Source organism: Carassius auratus, chromosome 4 (assembly GCF_003368295.1).
Source record: "Carassius auratus strain Wakin chromosome 4, ASM336829v1, whole genome shotgun sequence".
Classification (NCBI taxonomy): Eukaryota; Metazoa; Chordata; class Actinopteri; order Cypriniformes; family Cyprinidae; genus Carassius; species Carassius auratus.
Window position 1 is genome coordinate 15,438,887 of NC_039246.1, and position 17,486 is coordinate 15,456,372.

The 17,486-nt window shown below is 37.0% G+C and overlaps 1 protein-coding gene across 3 annotated transcripts; it reads right to left on the reverse strand.

Annotated features, from left to right (window-relative positions):
* Positions 1-433: 433 nt before the first annotated feature.
* On the reverse strand, positions 434-17,214 carry LOC113060476 (dual specificity tyrosine-phosphorylation-regulated kinase 2-like). 3 transcript variants are annotated; one of them, XM_026229427.1, is made up of 3 exons: positions 17,138-17,214; positions 7,198-7,328; positions 434-2,943 (listed from the first exon to the last, which is right to left on the reverse strand). In XM_026229427.1, the coding sequence occupies exon 3, from the start codon at positions 2,920-2,922 to the stop codon at positions 1,354-1,356; it is 1,569 nt and encodes a 522-aa protein (XP_026085212.1). In that variant the 5' UTR covers positions 2,923-2,943; positions 7,198-7,328; positions 17,138-17,214; the 3' UTR covers positions 434-1,353. The 3 variants fall into 3 exon arrangements, with proteins under 3 accessions (XP_026085212.1, XP_026085195.1, XP_026085204.1); XM_026229410.1 differs by lacking the exon at positions 17,138-17,214 and adding an exon at positions 7,957-8,373; XM_026229419.1 differs by lacking the exon at positions 17,138-17,214 and adding an exon at positions 7,848-7,948.
* Between the last annotated feature and the right edge of the window lie 272 nt (positions 17,215-17,486).

Genomic DNA, 17,486 nt, shown 5'->3' on the forward strand with positions numbered 1-17,486 from the left:
TTTCCATGCTACAAAAATGGCCAGCCTTTTTTTTTCAAATCCAGCTTTTCTAGATTTGGGGGAAAAGTGTTATTAATGGCTTATTTGTAACATTATTTATTATTAAAAAAGGGAACAACCTTTTAGAATTTTAACTCTGGCCTGATATTAGCAAATCCACAAAATTATTATGTAACAATATGAGGGTATGCAATGTAGCCATCTGTATTGTCTTAGTAGTTATACATTTGATTCAAAACTTGAATCACCTGTCATGCTCTGCCATAACATTGTCCACCAAAAATATTTATCTTTATTAGCATCGGTACTTGCTTGCATTCAGGTAAATGCAATTTCCTGCCTTCCTATTCTTAAATTTTTAGTCCTAGTCACTGCAAAACAGCATCCACTTTAAAGACAAAAGAAATCTAGAACCTAACTTGCAAACTAACCAGTCTTTGCTCATTGTGATTACACAACACTGTTTTGATCCATGATCCATGAGCATTATGGATCAAGCTATAAAAAAATAATAAATAAAAAAAGTAAAGCACCATTTTTTTCAGTACTTGTTCAAAAGCAACTCTTCCAGTGAATAGCTTATAATAACATTAACGTACACCTGTCAAGTCCTACTGAGAACTTTACTGTTCCAAACCACATCAATTCCTTTACATTTGCCATGAATCTACAGTAATGTAGACCACTCTAGACACCCTCTCTTTTACTCATAATTTATTTAAGGAATGTCGAGAGATTCTTAGGCACAAACTATCACAAATCTATCATGTAAACATTTCTGCTATCTCATAACAGTCTGCAACATCCACTTTCCATTATGACCGTATTCTCTTACCATGGTGTGTTCTGTATTCTTGATATTGACAAGAATGATGCTGGGAAATGCAACAAGCCTCAGATCACATAGCTTTTAGTCAAATGCATTTTTAATCCTCACCCATTAACGCACTATTTATCTGACAGGATCTGAGGGTGGTGATTAAAATTTCAGAAGCACACAAAACAATGTATTCTATCATTACTTCATTGTGGTGAGGCCATTTACTTTTTATGCTACAAGATTTAGTTATTAAACCAAGTGGGACTTTTAGTTATTGTAGACCATATTGTATGAATGTTCCTTCAAAGCAGGATTCAACCAGCCCAGAGATAAAAACTTAAAAGTGTTGTTCCCCCTTTCTTGGCCATTTGAACTTTCCTAGAAAAAAAAATCCAACTAAAGGTGCTACAAAGCAGTTCATAAATTGTGGATATGCTAAGGACTCTTATTTCTAAAAAAGTGCCACACTTCTGAATGCTCAATTTTGCACAATTTCCAATATAAGAATTTCACAGAAAAAAAGAAATTAGTGTTCAGCTAACTAATTTTGGCAACACTGTCCTTTGCTGTATATTCCCATTGGCATCAGTCATTTGTGCCAGGTTAGTCCTTAATTTTGTGGCTGAGCCAGAAGGGGGAGGTAATTTGGAGGTTGAAGTTATAGCACCAGTACCCTCAGTGATCCGCTTTATGGTGGTTTTCTCCCCAGTGGGAGGTTTTGGCAAGCGTCTTCTGAGCCATGGGTGGCGAAGGGCCTGACTAGGGGTCATGCGCAAGGACGGGTCCCACTCTAGACACTGTTTGAGAAAGTCCAAGAAGAGGGGGTCGTCACAGCCCTTAAGTGCTGTCACCCAGTCTCTGCTGCTTGGTGGACCTCTGAGCTTGCCCCTACGTGACCTTCCCCCATTCAACACCACTGAGCCATCAGGTAAGGTTGTGACTGTGCAGTAACGGGGGTATCCCTTTGAACTGACAAAATTTTTGGCTCTCTTTGATGAATCCAGTAGCTTCTGGGAGGGCATACCCAGCAGCTCTATGACACATGCTAGTTGGTCCCCTTCATCTTCTCCAGGCAAGAGAGGGTACCCTGTAAGTAATTCCGCTAAGATACAACCTAGGCTCCACATATCAATTGGCATCCCATATCGGGCACCCAGAATGACCTCTGGGGCCCTGTAGAAGCGTGACTGTATGTAAGTGTAGACCCGTTGATGCTCGTAGCAGCTGGAGCCAAAGTCTATCACTTTTATCCCACTGCGCCCCTGCTGCTTCAAAAGGATATTCTCAGGCTTGAGGTCGCAATGAATGATTCTGTTCTTGTGTAAGGAGTCGAGACACTGCAAGATGGAGTGTGCAAACTTGCGCACTAGTGGCAAACTAAAGCCCTGAAACTTGTTTTTCTTGACAAGTTCATAAAGGTTCATGCTAAGCAACTCAAACGTCATGCAGATATGGTTGCGGAATGTGAAGTTCTCCAGCATGTGGATGACATTCATGGTGGAGTCCTTATCCTGTTTGCGTAAGTGTTCCAGAATGCGAATTTCCTCAGCTGCTTGGCGATGGAATCGCTTTTCATTCCGTACCATTTTCAAGGCTACTTGCTGGTGGTTCTTGTGGTCGTAGGCCTTCACCACCTGGCCAAAACTGCCTTTACCAATAACCTTTAGTACCTCATACCTATATGCTATATGGTCATGGGGCACATGAATGTAGGAGCCCTGATCATCATCATAACTGCCATTGTTTGAACCCCCAACTACACCTTGTCTTTTCTTTGCATTTGGACCTATAAAATAGATCTCAGGGTAGCTGAAGATCTCTTGGTGTTCAAACACTGAAAGCTTAGACATGTACTGTTTCATGGCCTGCTCAGGAGTCAAAGGTGCTGGCTTGGGTTTGCTTTCAGTTGATTTAATGGAAGTTGAGCTGCCTTGACGACACTGGCTTTCTTGCTGCTTCTCTGGCATGGCCGGACCTGCTCTACCTAACGGTGTCAACCCATTGGGTTGTGCAGTCAGCACTGTCCGTTTGTTGCTATTCTCCTCGAACAGCTGTTGAACGTGGATCTGCTGGTGATTCCCGACGTGCAGATGGTCATTCATTGTGTGCTTATTGCCTCCAGCCTGGATAAGGTAAAACAAAAACAACATGCATCATTTGAGGATTGATTTCAAAATAAATTAAGAGAACACAGCTGATATAACTGTAAATCAACAAACCCTGAATCAACAAACAGAACTAACACATATAGCTATAAGTGTGACTGCATCATATAATAATTATTAATTAATAATAGTAATAATGTTCATCGTCTGGCTGATTATGTCTTGTATTATTTTTTTCTAAAAATCCTGTCAAACGTGCATAAACTGACAGTCACCACCATAAGCTACTACTGAATATTGTAGAAACATAATTTTCTGTAAAGTTGCTTTATAACGATTTGTATTGTAAAAAGCGCTATACAAATAAATTTGAATTGAATTGAATTAAATTAACAAACCAAATTTAGATTTGACGCAAAACAGACTAGAACTATAGAATCTTTTGAAGGTATTAAAAAAAAAAAGCACCTTAAAGTTTAAGGTGAAAGGGAGGTAACTTCAGGCCAGATAACACTACTGTTGTAAGAATGACTAACAATTTTTCCATGATTATCTACAATAGGCTTGCATATTGTATATGTATTTAGACACATTAAAAAAATAAGAAAAGCCTACACAGGGTACAAATAAAATGCTCTGAACCCCCCTCCCCTGAACCCCTTCCTTCCACTCCCCCTCCCACTAACAAACTGTGACCTGTACCAGACACTTTGTGCAACATTGGTCTGCTCATCTCTTCAGTCAGTTTAAATAAAGAACTGCTCTCTAAAATTTTTGTCACTTTAAATTAGTCTGAATAAGCTATTTTGCACTACAATCATTTAATCTGCAGTCATGTGCCTTGTGCTGCTTTAACTGTATTCTTTTTTTACATGCCCTTATTTATATAGTTGTATTTTAGATTTAATCTCTATATTTATTTTTATGCTCTTCTGTTAGTATTATCTGTATGCACCAAGGGTCTGAGAGTAACACAATTTCAATTAACTGTATGTATGTGCTGTACATGTGTAAGAATTGAAAATAAAGCAGACTTGACTTTACTTATTGGATCAAGAGGAATGAAGCCTCCTAAACTAAAGACCAGAGATCAGGACATAATATACAAAATGAAAAGAAAGGCCTGAAAGACAAAATGTGCAGAATAAAAATAGATTCAACACTTATGTATAATCCTAAATGGTATGCCTTGCTATGTATTGACTTTGGACTGAACTTTTTTTTTTCTATTTTTGCAAAGGAATCAATGTGTTCATGACTTCATGGTTTGCATAATTTACTTCAAAATGTTGCATAACTGTTCTAAAAGATTGGTTTCTGAGGTGTTGAGTGCAATTTCTTAAACTTTCAAATGCTATTTGTTTGTAAAACAAATAGCCTTGTTTTTAGAATGGGGAAATATGCAGGCGAGGTTTTTGTTTATTTAAGGACATTAGACATGAATTTCCTGCTTTCCTGAATCTCCTGCCCGGCAAGATGCTTGCTTCCTTGAAAATGTGATTACCTCTGCATCTTGTTTTTACAAGGACATCCTGTTGCTTCAGTCAGACATTTGTGGCAAATTTCTCATTCAATACAAAAATGCTTACACCTTTGAACATGACTCCCTTGACATGGCTGCAGTCCTATTATTTCAGACTAATAGTTTTAATGGATTAGTGTTTATTTTTGTGTTTTGAATGGTAATGCTCATAAATCCACTTAATTGTGCTTTATTGTCTAATCTCAGCCATGCTGTATTCACATGCAGAAAGAGTGATAATCTCGAAAACTAAATAACATATAAGGGTAATACAAGACGTTATATTTTTTCAGATCCTTTTAATCTCAAACTATTTGTAATCCCCAGATGGTCAGTGCTTATGTTTCTACACTTCTGACTGAAGATAAAGAGTAATACCCAGCTTGAACTCTAAATCCAAGGGCTCTGATACAATCTGCTCTTAAAACACTCAATAGCCATATTTCTTTTCCCCTGCCTTATACAAGACAAGAGCAGTGACAATGATGCACTGTAGAACAACAAAGCTCTGGGTTAGAAAACTAAATGCCAAATCTAAATATAAATGTAACCAATAGCTGATCCTAAATCAATAAACCAGTCTTTAGGTGTCACACAAAAAAAGCACACCAGTTTATTTGAGCAAATTATATGAAGCAGAGATTTATGGATTGGTTGAGGCAGGGTAGTCTAAATAATTTACTAGCCACCCAAAAAAAAAAAAAAACGCAATTTCTAAAGGAACCATTTTTTTTTTTAGAGATTATGCATCATAGACAAGATACTCTCCCATCTTGTGTAGAACTAAGAGTGAATCTGAATAAAGCTTCAATTTAATTATTCTGTACTTGGCTGCCCTGTCGGTTAATTCTAACCTGATCTGGACAAGTAGGGGGTCAATGCTCACTTACTCTGCAAAATACATATAGCCTACTGCATGATTGAAGTGCTAAAAAGCTGTGATTTAACTGCCCTTAATGAGTTTAACTGGACTTTGAAAGATATTTCATTTTATTTTATTTGTATTTTTTTTAGACAAATGCAGAGAGAAAAAGTCCCCATGTTTCATACTAAATGCCTTACATGATTCGACTTAGTATGCAGACAATATATACAAAATGTATTTTAATATCTTATAAATAATCAGCTCTATATACCGCATCAAACAATCAGATTTAATTTGTTGATGTTATCTGTTACATAACCAAGGAATAAGCCCTTTAAAATTAATGTTAACATCATCACATCATAGCTTATCATCACACCTAATTGCCATGTAAGTAATAAGCAAGGGCAAGGTGCAAGTTATAATTCCCAGTAAGATGTGAGGTTTATTTTGCATCTTTAGAAACCTAAAACAATCCTAAATGGAAGTAAAGCAAGGTCTGCATGGTCTTCACTTATTTGCTAAAACAGGGAATACATGATTATTTGCAAATGTATTTGCAGATAATCAGTTAAATGTCATTAAATATACATGTTGGTTTAAGAGCTAGATTTGCAAATACAATGCTAAAATGTAATTTGATGTAAGTTAAATAACAAATCACAGGAAATCTGTCTTGTTAGAGAATGCAGACATACAAATGCATTTACCACGCGAGCCTGTGTCTATATTTACCCCTATTAGAATGACAGCTAAAAAAAGAACTCAGGGGTACTTAGTCATAAATGGCATTGATCCAATTCTTGTATTTAATTCAGAATAACGTTGAATACACTTATATGAACTGCAATTCTTTAAACTTTACTAATAAACAAATTACTTGACTGTCATGCATTATGAGCTTATATATCGGAATATCCGGTTTATTATTATAATACCATGCAAAATATCCTTGCCATGCAGACTTCAGTGTATTGTAATTTTGGATGTATAGAAATCTAGGAAATTCACTAGATTTCAGCTGTGCCTGTTGGCGTCACACTTATGGCCTGAGCATTCCCATCCCCCACTAATGGCAACACACAATACATCAGCCAATGACTCTGAGAGAGCCACTGATCATTACTACTGCTCATATTCCTTTCCTCAAAAAAAAAAAAAAAGTATTACATTTACAAAACCAATGGGTAAAGCATGCATTTTGGTTTTAAAAATGTTAAAACTACTGTTAAGGTCTTCTAATTACTGTCTGTTAAAAATGCATACCTTGCAAATAAAGTGATGATTTTGTCTTAACCATCATCAAATTTCATTTTTTACGTTTATAAACGTGTCAGACTTTCTTTTCTGTCAGAACCTTACTTATGCACTACCAACATCTCACAATATTGACACAATATGGACTATTACTTCAGGGCTCTGAACAATACAAGCTATAAAGCATATTGAAATGGGTGCTTGGTGGTCAGAGGAAAATTAGAAAGATTTTTTTTAGGGGTGTCAAAGTTAATTTGTTATAACCACAATCTATCTTGTAACAATAACCTATCTTGCTCAGTGTGACTTGTTAGGAACTATTCTTTGTAAAAATGCAGTCAAACACAAAATTATTGCAAAAAGCACAGTATAAACAGATTCATACTGAACTGAAAATGGTTTTCTTCTGGTACATATACCTCAAACATTAATCAAAAATGTGTAGGAAAAACACATACAGTAATCTAAATACAAAGTAAATGTTTTCCACATATTTTTAATTGTTTTGAAATCAGCACACGTGACAATAAAAAAAGCCTCATAATTACTTAATTTTGAAAAAACACATTATGAGAACAAATAAAGGGACATGAAAGGTGGAACCGGAAAGCAAGAAGGTTAATTTTACCGTGAGAGAGTTGCTGTTCCTGAGTGGTGGTAATGTGACGGGTGATGTGGCTTCAGTCCCGGCTCCAGCTCGGGGACCCCCGATGCCCAGTCCTGGGGAAGACTGGAGCTGGCAAATCTCACCCCCTTTGCCTGTTGAAAAACAGCAAAAAATGTATTTGGTAAAATGTTTACACTGCCTGTCAGTATTTTTAAAAGACAAAAGAAAACTATATCACTTATAGCACTTATATATCATTGCTCTTTTTGTTGTTTTTGATTGCTTCCACTGTCTTCATCTGTAAGTCGCTTTGGATAAAAGCGTCTGCTAAATGAATAAATGTAAATGTAATGTAAATGAAAACTATATCCCCGTGACGTTACATGCATTGATACATAAGCCCGGAATGGCACTTAAACAATTTAACAACCACACAACAAACGAAAACCAACATTAGCACGAGGAAAATCTGTAATACAGACACGCGAGCTATAAAACGGCTATTACATCTAAAGCGCTTGGTTTCTATATCTAGTCTCTATAGCAACAGTAATAATTAACCAATAAATACAAAACGGCTGCTTTTCCATTGCTGTTTCCGGGGCTTATAGCTACTGTACTCGACCATGCAGTCAACGGCGAGCAATGAAACGAAAAGCTGCGAGCCTTACAAGCGTTATGGAGCATTTAAATCGGATAAATAAGCCATTTCCTCAATCCACTCCGGAGAATAAACGAGACCGGCGTCGCTCTCTTAGATCCGGGCATTGTGTTCCTTACCAGTCGGGTGGACAGCAGCAGTAGCGCAGGGTTTCTTGGTTAACATGGCCGCTTGAGAATCACACACACACACACACGCAGAAAAGCCACTTCAGAGTTTCTCCCCTCCTCCCTGTGATCTCCCACTCTGACTGCTGCTACTCCAATCAGCTACATCCAGACCTGAGCGAGCAAACTCTAGGGGCTTCTTCCTCAAACGCTACCCGATTTCGCTTTATCATCGCTTGGAAACGTGCAAAACAAACAAAGACGCAAGCATGGCTCTGTACTGCTCCGCACTTTTGGTCCTAGGACATTCTGCACAGCCCGTGGCATTCTCTCACACACATACATTAAACGGACTATACTTTAAACCGGTTTAGGGTGTTGTCTGGACTTATCTATCAGCCTCGTTCGCCTCCACCTTCTGTACTCTTCCCTCCCCATGCGGCAAGCCCTTTTCACATTTATCTGTGAATAGTAGCCTCTCTATTAATGCAATAGTGACACTTATCTTTTACTAAGGCACTAAAAACCATTAATTTGGTAGGCTACTGCTACCAATACGTATTTTTTTTTTTTAGTTAGTTGTAATTATTCAAAGTTTTTATAGTAGCCTATTTCCTGTTCACCTTAGTAAATAAATGAACAAATTAATGAATTAAAGGGTCGTACTTTATATTAAATGGCCTTAACTACTATGTAATTACATTTAAATCAATCATTTGATACAATGCACTTATTGTGTACATACATGTTTTTACATTGTAATTATATATTAAAACCATATGAAGTTACATCTGTAATCAATTTCTGAAATTACATTTATAATAACACTGTTGACCCATGCCTTACACCTTAACCCACCCTTAACCCTACCCAAACCACCAAACCTGTTGCTAACCTTACCCAAATCCCACCTCAATAGCAGCAAACGTGTTTTGTAATACAATACGACCACAATAAGTAGCCTACATTGTACTTATTTTTTTATGTAAGTACATAGTACATAGTAAGTACAACTATACCCAATATAAAGTTTGACCAGTTAATTAATGAATGCATGTATGATACAAAAGTCTACTACTGAAATAAAGTTGTCATGTTAAAATGGCTTGCCATACTCCCAAAGGACTCCCAAAGTCCACCAATCACAGTCCCAAACAGCACAAATTCAGTTAGTCACACACCTGATGCCACAAGTTTGTTTACATGTGCATACTGTACATTTTATGAGAAACCTTATTTTTTTCATGCTTTCAGTCCTTTTTCAATCACACACAATTATAGCATGCAATTTTGAAACTTTTTTGCTTTGGTAACATTTGTGATTAAAATGTCCTTTTGAGTTTGAAGAGTCTAGGAAAAAAGTGGATATTTCACAGAGTCAGAACTAGTCTTAACTACTTCTTGATTTCATGTGAACATTCACACATGAACAGATCTGTTTATTTCTTTGCCCATTTGAAAGATGTCCGGTAAAAGCCAGGTTGCCTTAAACGAACTATTGCCTTATCCTTTGTAACTTTCTGCTGTGTTTTATTGACCAACTAACTTTTTTTTTACCACTGGTTACAAATTAACATTTTAAATTATGAACTTCCTTTTACACTTTAAGCACATTATTATTGCAAGCCAGTTGAAATTACTGTCCACTAGAGGGTGGAGTGAGTGTGGCATATCATTACTGCCTCCACATGTACTGTACATTTAGTTCCCAAACAAGAGCCATGTATGTACATATTAGATTATGTTGCCTAATTTGATTGCTTGATTTATTTTAGTACAGTTGCATCAAATACAACACTACACAAAAATAATGTCCCATATTCCTCTTATATCACTGACTAAAGCTGCGGGTAAATTTGTAGAAATGCATCACTACAGATATAAAAAAAAAAGAATCCAAGCTACATTTCAAAGCACATTCTATGGTGATTAGGTTATATGTGATGTGATTGAATCTGTGTATTATCTAAGAGACATCAAGCACTATAACAATGATTGATCTTATTCCTCTGAGTGAGTACTATTGTGGTTTTGAGTTTCATCCACTCAGATAATCCTATTTCAGTCTTTGAAAAGTGGTATATCCCAAAATTCTTGCAGAGCACTGAATAGGAGTCAGTTATTTTAGAGAATTTACTGTTGAATCTGGCTTCACTTTCAGCCTCTAAAACAAACAAAAAGCAAGGTTCAGCATACAAAATGTACACTCTCTAAAAATGTAAAATGCAAAATAAAAACAAGTCACAATCATCTCCCCCATCCATCCCCCCAGGAAGCAAGCTAGTGTAGTGTCACATGTCAGGCTGTGGTCAGAAGGGAGCAGGGTATGCTGGGATGGCTGTCATGGCATTTGTCACTGCGGTTACTGGGAAACATCAGGAGGCACTATGTAAGGAATTGGGGCTCTGATAACAGGATTGGGTCACTTTAAACAGGGAGTGTAAGAAGGGCTGATCTAGGAGTAGTGTTAATTCTCACTTTATTGCCTTGTAGTTTCTGATAGTGTGATAGCAAAGGGCTGACAGAACCCATTTGCTGAGGCATAGCCATGCAATCACTGGCATGGCACTCAAAAGACCTGCAGAAGTGCGGTAGCAATAGAATCATTGGGGTTATTTGCAGTTGAGTTCCTCCGCTGCTTATGTAAATACTGACATGCTTTTGCTTTCTATTAACAAACAAAGGGACTTTAAACGCCATTCTCAGATACCCCCTTTACTAGGCCAAATCTACTATGATATTTGTACCAAATGTCTTATGGCAGAGGTTCTCAACCATGGGGCCTGGGTCTATGAGGGCTCTAGAAGAATTCCAGGGTGCCTTGGGATGTTATTAAAAAAAATAGAGTAGTTTTTTATTTTGCCAAAATGGTTTTGGAGGGCTGAAACCGTTTTCCAAAAGTGTGTTTTGGCTTGTCAGCATCTATTTTGTGTGTGTGTGTACACAATGTGGATATGCTACAGCAAGTAAACATGTCAACAGTGTTGACACTGAGTTGACAATATTCATTTCTCATTCAAAAAATTCCTTTATCGGAAAAACTTATATTTATGCTCAAGTCCCCAAATCAGTCTTAGTCTATACTGATGCAATAACAAAACATTACTAAACGTAATTTATAATGCACCTGCCATGCAATAATTGTTACATTTGATATGTAACAAAGTTTCAGCTTTTATTTAAATACATACCATTAATGTCATTTTAGCACAATATAACTATAAGTTATGGCACTAGTTTCAACCGTAGAAAGATATCAATAAAACAGCTTGTAAACAATTTCACATAATGTTCCCTCTAATTTACCTTGCGAAAGCCATTCAGTGTTCATGACTCATTAATTTGAAAAAATAACCCCAGAAAGAACCACTTAATATCACATATATGCCCGGTATTACATATTCATAATTTTTTTAATATATTTTTACTTAACCTGGGTAACATCAGTGTATCATTAAAAAGTGGATATGAAAGCGTACTAATGTGTAATTAAAAACATTTGTATGTAATTACATTTAAGTGTTTAATTATTAAATACATTTAATTTGTTAACTGATTATTTTCAGGTTTAGCTAAATAAAAACATTAATTGTGGTTTCTAAAAATGACTTGTGAGACAAAGACTTTGATCTTTATGGGATAAGTGATTTCCTGAGGAACACCACATTAGCAGGTTGCTGTTTTTCATACATAATTTCTTTAAATTTTATCTGGAATACAATATATACAATACAATAATACAACAACAAACAAATATGGGGAAAAAAACTGAATGAATGGATGGATGAAGGTGCAACAGTTCATAAATGGTTGTATACAAAACACTAGAAAATTGTTGGAAATATGCATGCAAAAGCAAAAGTAAAAAAAAGAAAAAGAAAAAATAGACAGTTTACAGTTCATAGATATCTACATAATAACATATTACTAACTGCTCCCATAAGATAATACATTTATATATTTTAAACCACTAACCTGGCAAACGTTTGGCAAACCCAGTGATTATTTCATCATTAAAAGTACTCCAGGTGTCAGTCCAGTAGCTTGTAAACATGACTTTGTTATCAGTCTGGTCGACTGATTAAAAAATGAAGTTCTGTAAAGCCAGTCAATTAAATTAGAGCTCTCAAGATTGAGAAAGTTCTTCCTAGTTTTGTAAGCAATATGCATCAGATGATTAGCAAACAGATTGTGGGAGGGCCGTCTGAGGCGCAGATTACGGCTATGAAAACAGACTCATAAAATGGTAGCCCCTTCTTTGTACAATGATGTCTTCTTGTATGTACACCATCAGCTTAGAGGGAGGATGCAACATGCAAGCCTTGGTCTATATTTAGTTGCTTTACTTTTAGAACTGTTGGAGCATCCAGGCATCAGAACGCTACTCTAGGAATCTGTGGAGATTCCAAACTGAGCTTTCTCCGCTTGGCAACATGCTCAATGAGGCACATGGATGCAGTGACAGCCTTCAGAATATGGGGATAAATATGCAGCTAACACAGATAGCTGGTTCATGCAACATCACATAATACAGTATATGCCAGTATCATGTATTGCTCTCATATGTACAGCTTGCTTTGTATAAGTCAAGTTTATTTTATTTCAGGTTCAGATTTGCAGTGCGCATATAACCTATTTTTAACCTTTTATCCTGTCAGTACTAGCTTGTTCTATACATACTGCTATACGTTTCTGGCTGATAGACATACCATATAAAGCATTTTTCTTTACTACTCATCTTGCAAAAAGGACAAAAGAAACACAAAAGCGGTCTGTTAAAAGCCTGAATGAACCAAAGTTCCCCCCTGGTGACTAATTAAAGTGTGTATAACCTCACCTGCTCTGCTGTAACAATAATGAACCCAGCAGACAAAACACTTCATAATAATATCCAGTCCTGGGGACAGATAGGGGAAGTATACACATGAGAGCTTTTCAAAAGCACCCACACACACCTGAGAGTTTTTACTGTTTCCATCATGTTCCGTAACTCAAAAATATGCTATGTTGTCAGTTCTGTACACACATGCTTTATTCCAAAACCTAGTGAAATCTTGGTGAAAAAAGAATTACAAGAGGGCAGATGAGGAATCCAGTTGACTGATATGAAACTTTTACATTTTTGAGCTGTGTATTTTTATGCTTATTAAAGTATCATACCTTTAGCTTAGCAGCATGCTAACAATCTCAATAAGAATGAATTGTCAGGAGTTGTGCAGATTATCATTTTGTTGTTTTTGTGGCACATGTGGTTGGTGCCACATAAAGCATTAAAATGGTCACTTATTAGGTTACTTGGCATTTAGGAAGCTGCTTTTAAAGCCAGCTGTTTATGTTGACAGTAGACATCAAGTCATTTAACTAGATTTAGGAAGAGAAATATAATTTCCTTGTGTTTACCATACACAAAAACCTCTCATCCGTCATTGAAAGACTCAACAGATGTACAGCAATTAAACTCCAGTACTCTGTACTATTATATATGAACATATATGAAATAATCCACCAACTCTTAAACCATTTCAGTCAGGTACCAGTGCAGAAACGGTTAATAAAACCTATAATATTCATGTGAATATTAGCATAAAGCTCAAAACAGGTGGCAGGTGTATCTCAGAGCCGTTTTGGCCAATTAGGATTTTTGGGCCATAACAAAAGCACAGATGGCTGAAGTACCATTTCCATCTGGTTAATAATACAATCAGGTTTATGAAATGAGCTTGTGTACTGTTTAGTGATTCGATCTGTTGTCAGCCCCTCACATCAATGGCAAAAAATCAATAGATACAGGGCTGGAGAGCTGTCTTGCAAATCAACACTCCTGACACACAGCTTGACTGATGAGAGACTCAACAAAATGGTGGCTGGTTACATAACAAATGAGTCATGTACACACGTTAGACTATATTTGCATGCACACTGCCTGCCCACGCAGAGTGTCTGGGCAAATATAAACATGCGATCGCACAAAAAGACTGGGTTATGAATCATAAATAAAAAATGAAGTTTACCTATGAGAATAGACAGTGACTTAAGTACTGTTTGTAGGGAATTACCTCAACCGACAGTACTTCCCCGTTTCCATGAATTTACTTTGAAATATAACACATTTGGTAGTTTTCTTGTATTCTTGTAAGCTGTTTATATTGGCACACCAAGTGTAACTGAGCATGACTTGCAGGAGAATATAAAGAAAAAAATGTCAGTAGCTGAAATGTGAAAAATATGTCTGTCACCTCAGATAATTGCAATTTTCAGGATAAAATCTCAACACTGACATGTACAAACAGACGTTCACTTTCCGTACTCATTCACATTGTCTTTCTTTCTCTCTGTGTACAGTACATTACAGATCCGTCTCCCAAAGAAAGTTCCCTGAGGCAATAGAGCATATTTTTGTCAGCTCCGCTGTCATACATTCACCCACACTGCATATATTTAGCAAGGTTTATTTTTAAAGCCATCTGGTGGATTTTTGTAGAAAAGCTTGGAAATGCCTCTGAAAAATCATCAGTACTATTCACAGTAGCACTGAATCAAATATGATACATATATAAGATGAGAGGCAGTGACTCAAACAGTTTCATGCAACAAAGTCTAACCATGCTATAAATGACTATTTTTTCACATGCTTTCACACTGTTTTCTCATTCACTCACATATATGTCAGAGTATTGCATAAATGTATTAATGGCCAGAAGAATCTAAATTGTTTGAAATAAACAATTTCAAACATAAGGCTTTTGTGTTTTGCATGAATGGGTAACGGTTTGTCACTGCTCGGACGAAGGGTTTCATGTATCTTCATTTGTGCATTGGATCCAAAGCTCTCAGGCAACATTAACCATGCTTGAATAGTTCAGTGCCTTGAGCTAAAGGTGGAAGCATCTCTCATTCCTACTATTCCTTGCCTCTGACACCTACATTCCCAGTATTTCCTGCCTCTGGGAAACCCCTCTGGCTAGAACACTTCTGTATGGTTTTGCCTATTGACAGCACATTGCTGAAGAAGGAGCTGTTCATTGTTGCCACATTGGAAACCTTGGCTACATTCATTCAAAGTCTTGTCTCGTCCCTAAATTCAGTCAAACTCTTCCCCATTGTCACCATGGCTGCTAGTGCAACATCTGGCCTGTATAACGTGTCCAAACGGATTGATTACAGAGGGAGCTAACTAACAAAGCATGCATTTGTCTAAGTCTGTTGCAGTAATCCAGTGTAAGCCACTTTAGAGACCATGTAAAGAACGATGGATTTCAGCGCAACACGCTGCACATATGTTCTCTTGGGCACACAATAGTATTGTGCATGTTTAAAGAGCCATCATTGAGCCCATCTGTAATATTGTTTACACCGGCAACACAAACTACAGAGACCAGTCCAGGACTGTGCAAATAATGTGTTGCCTGGCAACAATGAATCTTGATTATCAGCCTGAATAGCACAAGGCCTTGTCTACATCCCACAACAGCAATAGTTTACAAGACAGGAATGGGTCTAGTTCAAATTACAATTTGTTTTTGATATTTACATTCAAGGCTATTGTAGTCATGCCGGTGGTTGGTAACATGCCTCCTTCTTTAGCATAGCTACAACAGTATAGCTAAAACAAAAGAAGTCCAAGCTTGAAATGTCTCTGGGCACATCCGTTTGATCGATGAAGTTGAAGGCTCAATTACCCACAATGTTGTCTTACAAACAAGGTTAACTACAGACCTGTGGACCAATCAGCTCATTAGAAAATTGATGAATAGGCTGTAACATCCAATCATATAATCTCTCACTGTGGGGGTGGTGCTAACATAAAAGTGCCATCTGCACAATTGAAAAGAGACACCAGACCCCCAACCTGAGACGCAGCATCACATTTTTAATATCCCCCACTGCTGATTAACTGTCACTCTTCAATCAAGTTGAAATTGTAAATGGCAAACAAACAGAAAAGTCTAAATTTTTTCAAAATGTCAAATTATTCTTAGTGTAATGTGAATTAATGTCTGTATTAACAAAAATGATATGGGTGTTTAAATATTTATAACCCAGACAGTCAGCAGCTAGTATGCTGAGGTACGGTACACATCAAAACTGGCATTCACTGTATAAAGTCATTAATTCATAAAAAATAAACAAAAATCCTCTAGCCGGAGGGGAAAGCAGAAAATGGCATCCATCAAACTAATTTCCCTTGGCACAAACACAAAAGAACAACCTAGCTGACTACAAACTCAGTACTTTGGTGTCAGGTGGGAAGCCACTGAAATGCTTCAGTGAAGCTAATGAATTGACAATGCAAGGTTATGAACTACCACAGCCACTCCTGCTAGGGTAAAAAATATTTTAGAATTTCCTTCAGTTTTGTTTACACTCTCATTCATTCCACCAGAGTAACCATAATGGAGTATAATGTGCAATTTTGGTCACAATGATGATGTGATCACAGTATAATCAACTGGAGATAAGCATGAGGTGTGGCTCCCTTTTGCTCTTTCTTTATCTCATTATTTTCCTTTCAGTCTGAGACTTATCTGATGCTCATTTTTTTTAAGCAAACAAGAACTCAGGCAAATGTTTAACACCAGGCCCAAAGAGTGTCATCGAAACGGAAGAAAATTCCATATTGAAATACAATGACTCACCAAAACCTTTGAGATGCTGTCATCAAAGAGTAGCTGTGCTTCTTACATGAAGGCTGGTCCAAAACTGAAGCAAGTTAATTATGCAACCACCTCAGATACTGTGTTTTCACCAGATTCTAAGGCAGCATTATTACAACTTTCAGTGGAATGTCCTGAAGCACTGTTTATATGATGACTGTATTTGTTGCCTATGTGCCCTGTTCTGAACCACTTAGGATGCTGCTCAAGGATGCCAGCTATAATTAGAATTAATAAGTAATAAAAGTTTTGATTATTTTTATCTTTATTAGGGGAAATACTTTGTGTCTCTCTCATTGCCAATAAAGGTAAATAGTTCCACCTTTGTGAGTTCCAGTATGACAGAGCCCTCAATCTTAATCTCAGTGCTTGTAATTAAGGAACATTTCTAATCTTCTGCTCCTGCATTTTCCCAAGAGAGTCATATTGATTTCTTATTCAGTGCTGCCTTATTTGGAATTCACAAATTGACACCAAGTCCATTTATTAAAACCACCTCTGTTACGCTCCAATTTTTCTTAAAGCTGTCCCTTGCTTACCTTAAAAGATGTGCCTTAGATGAAGGATCATTAGTGAAGGCTTTAAACACATCTCGTCACATTCTTCACTGATGGACATCGACCGTCTCAAGCAGGCTAAAAATCCAACCGGTTTCCTGTTCATTCTTCAATTCTGTTGGTTAAAAATGTGTTATTGAAGAGAAAACAAAAAAATAGACATACAGCAGATGATGCAGTTTGGACACATTGGCTTTCTGAGGAGCCTGAGACTTGTTACCTCACATATGATCACCGAAGCCTTCTGTTAGCAAAGCTCAAATGGCCAGGGCATGAGTACAGAGTAGATGTGTGACAAAGTAAAATTACACTGCTTAACAATTGATGGGGT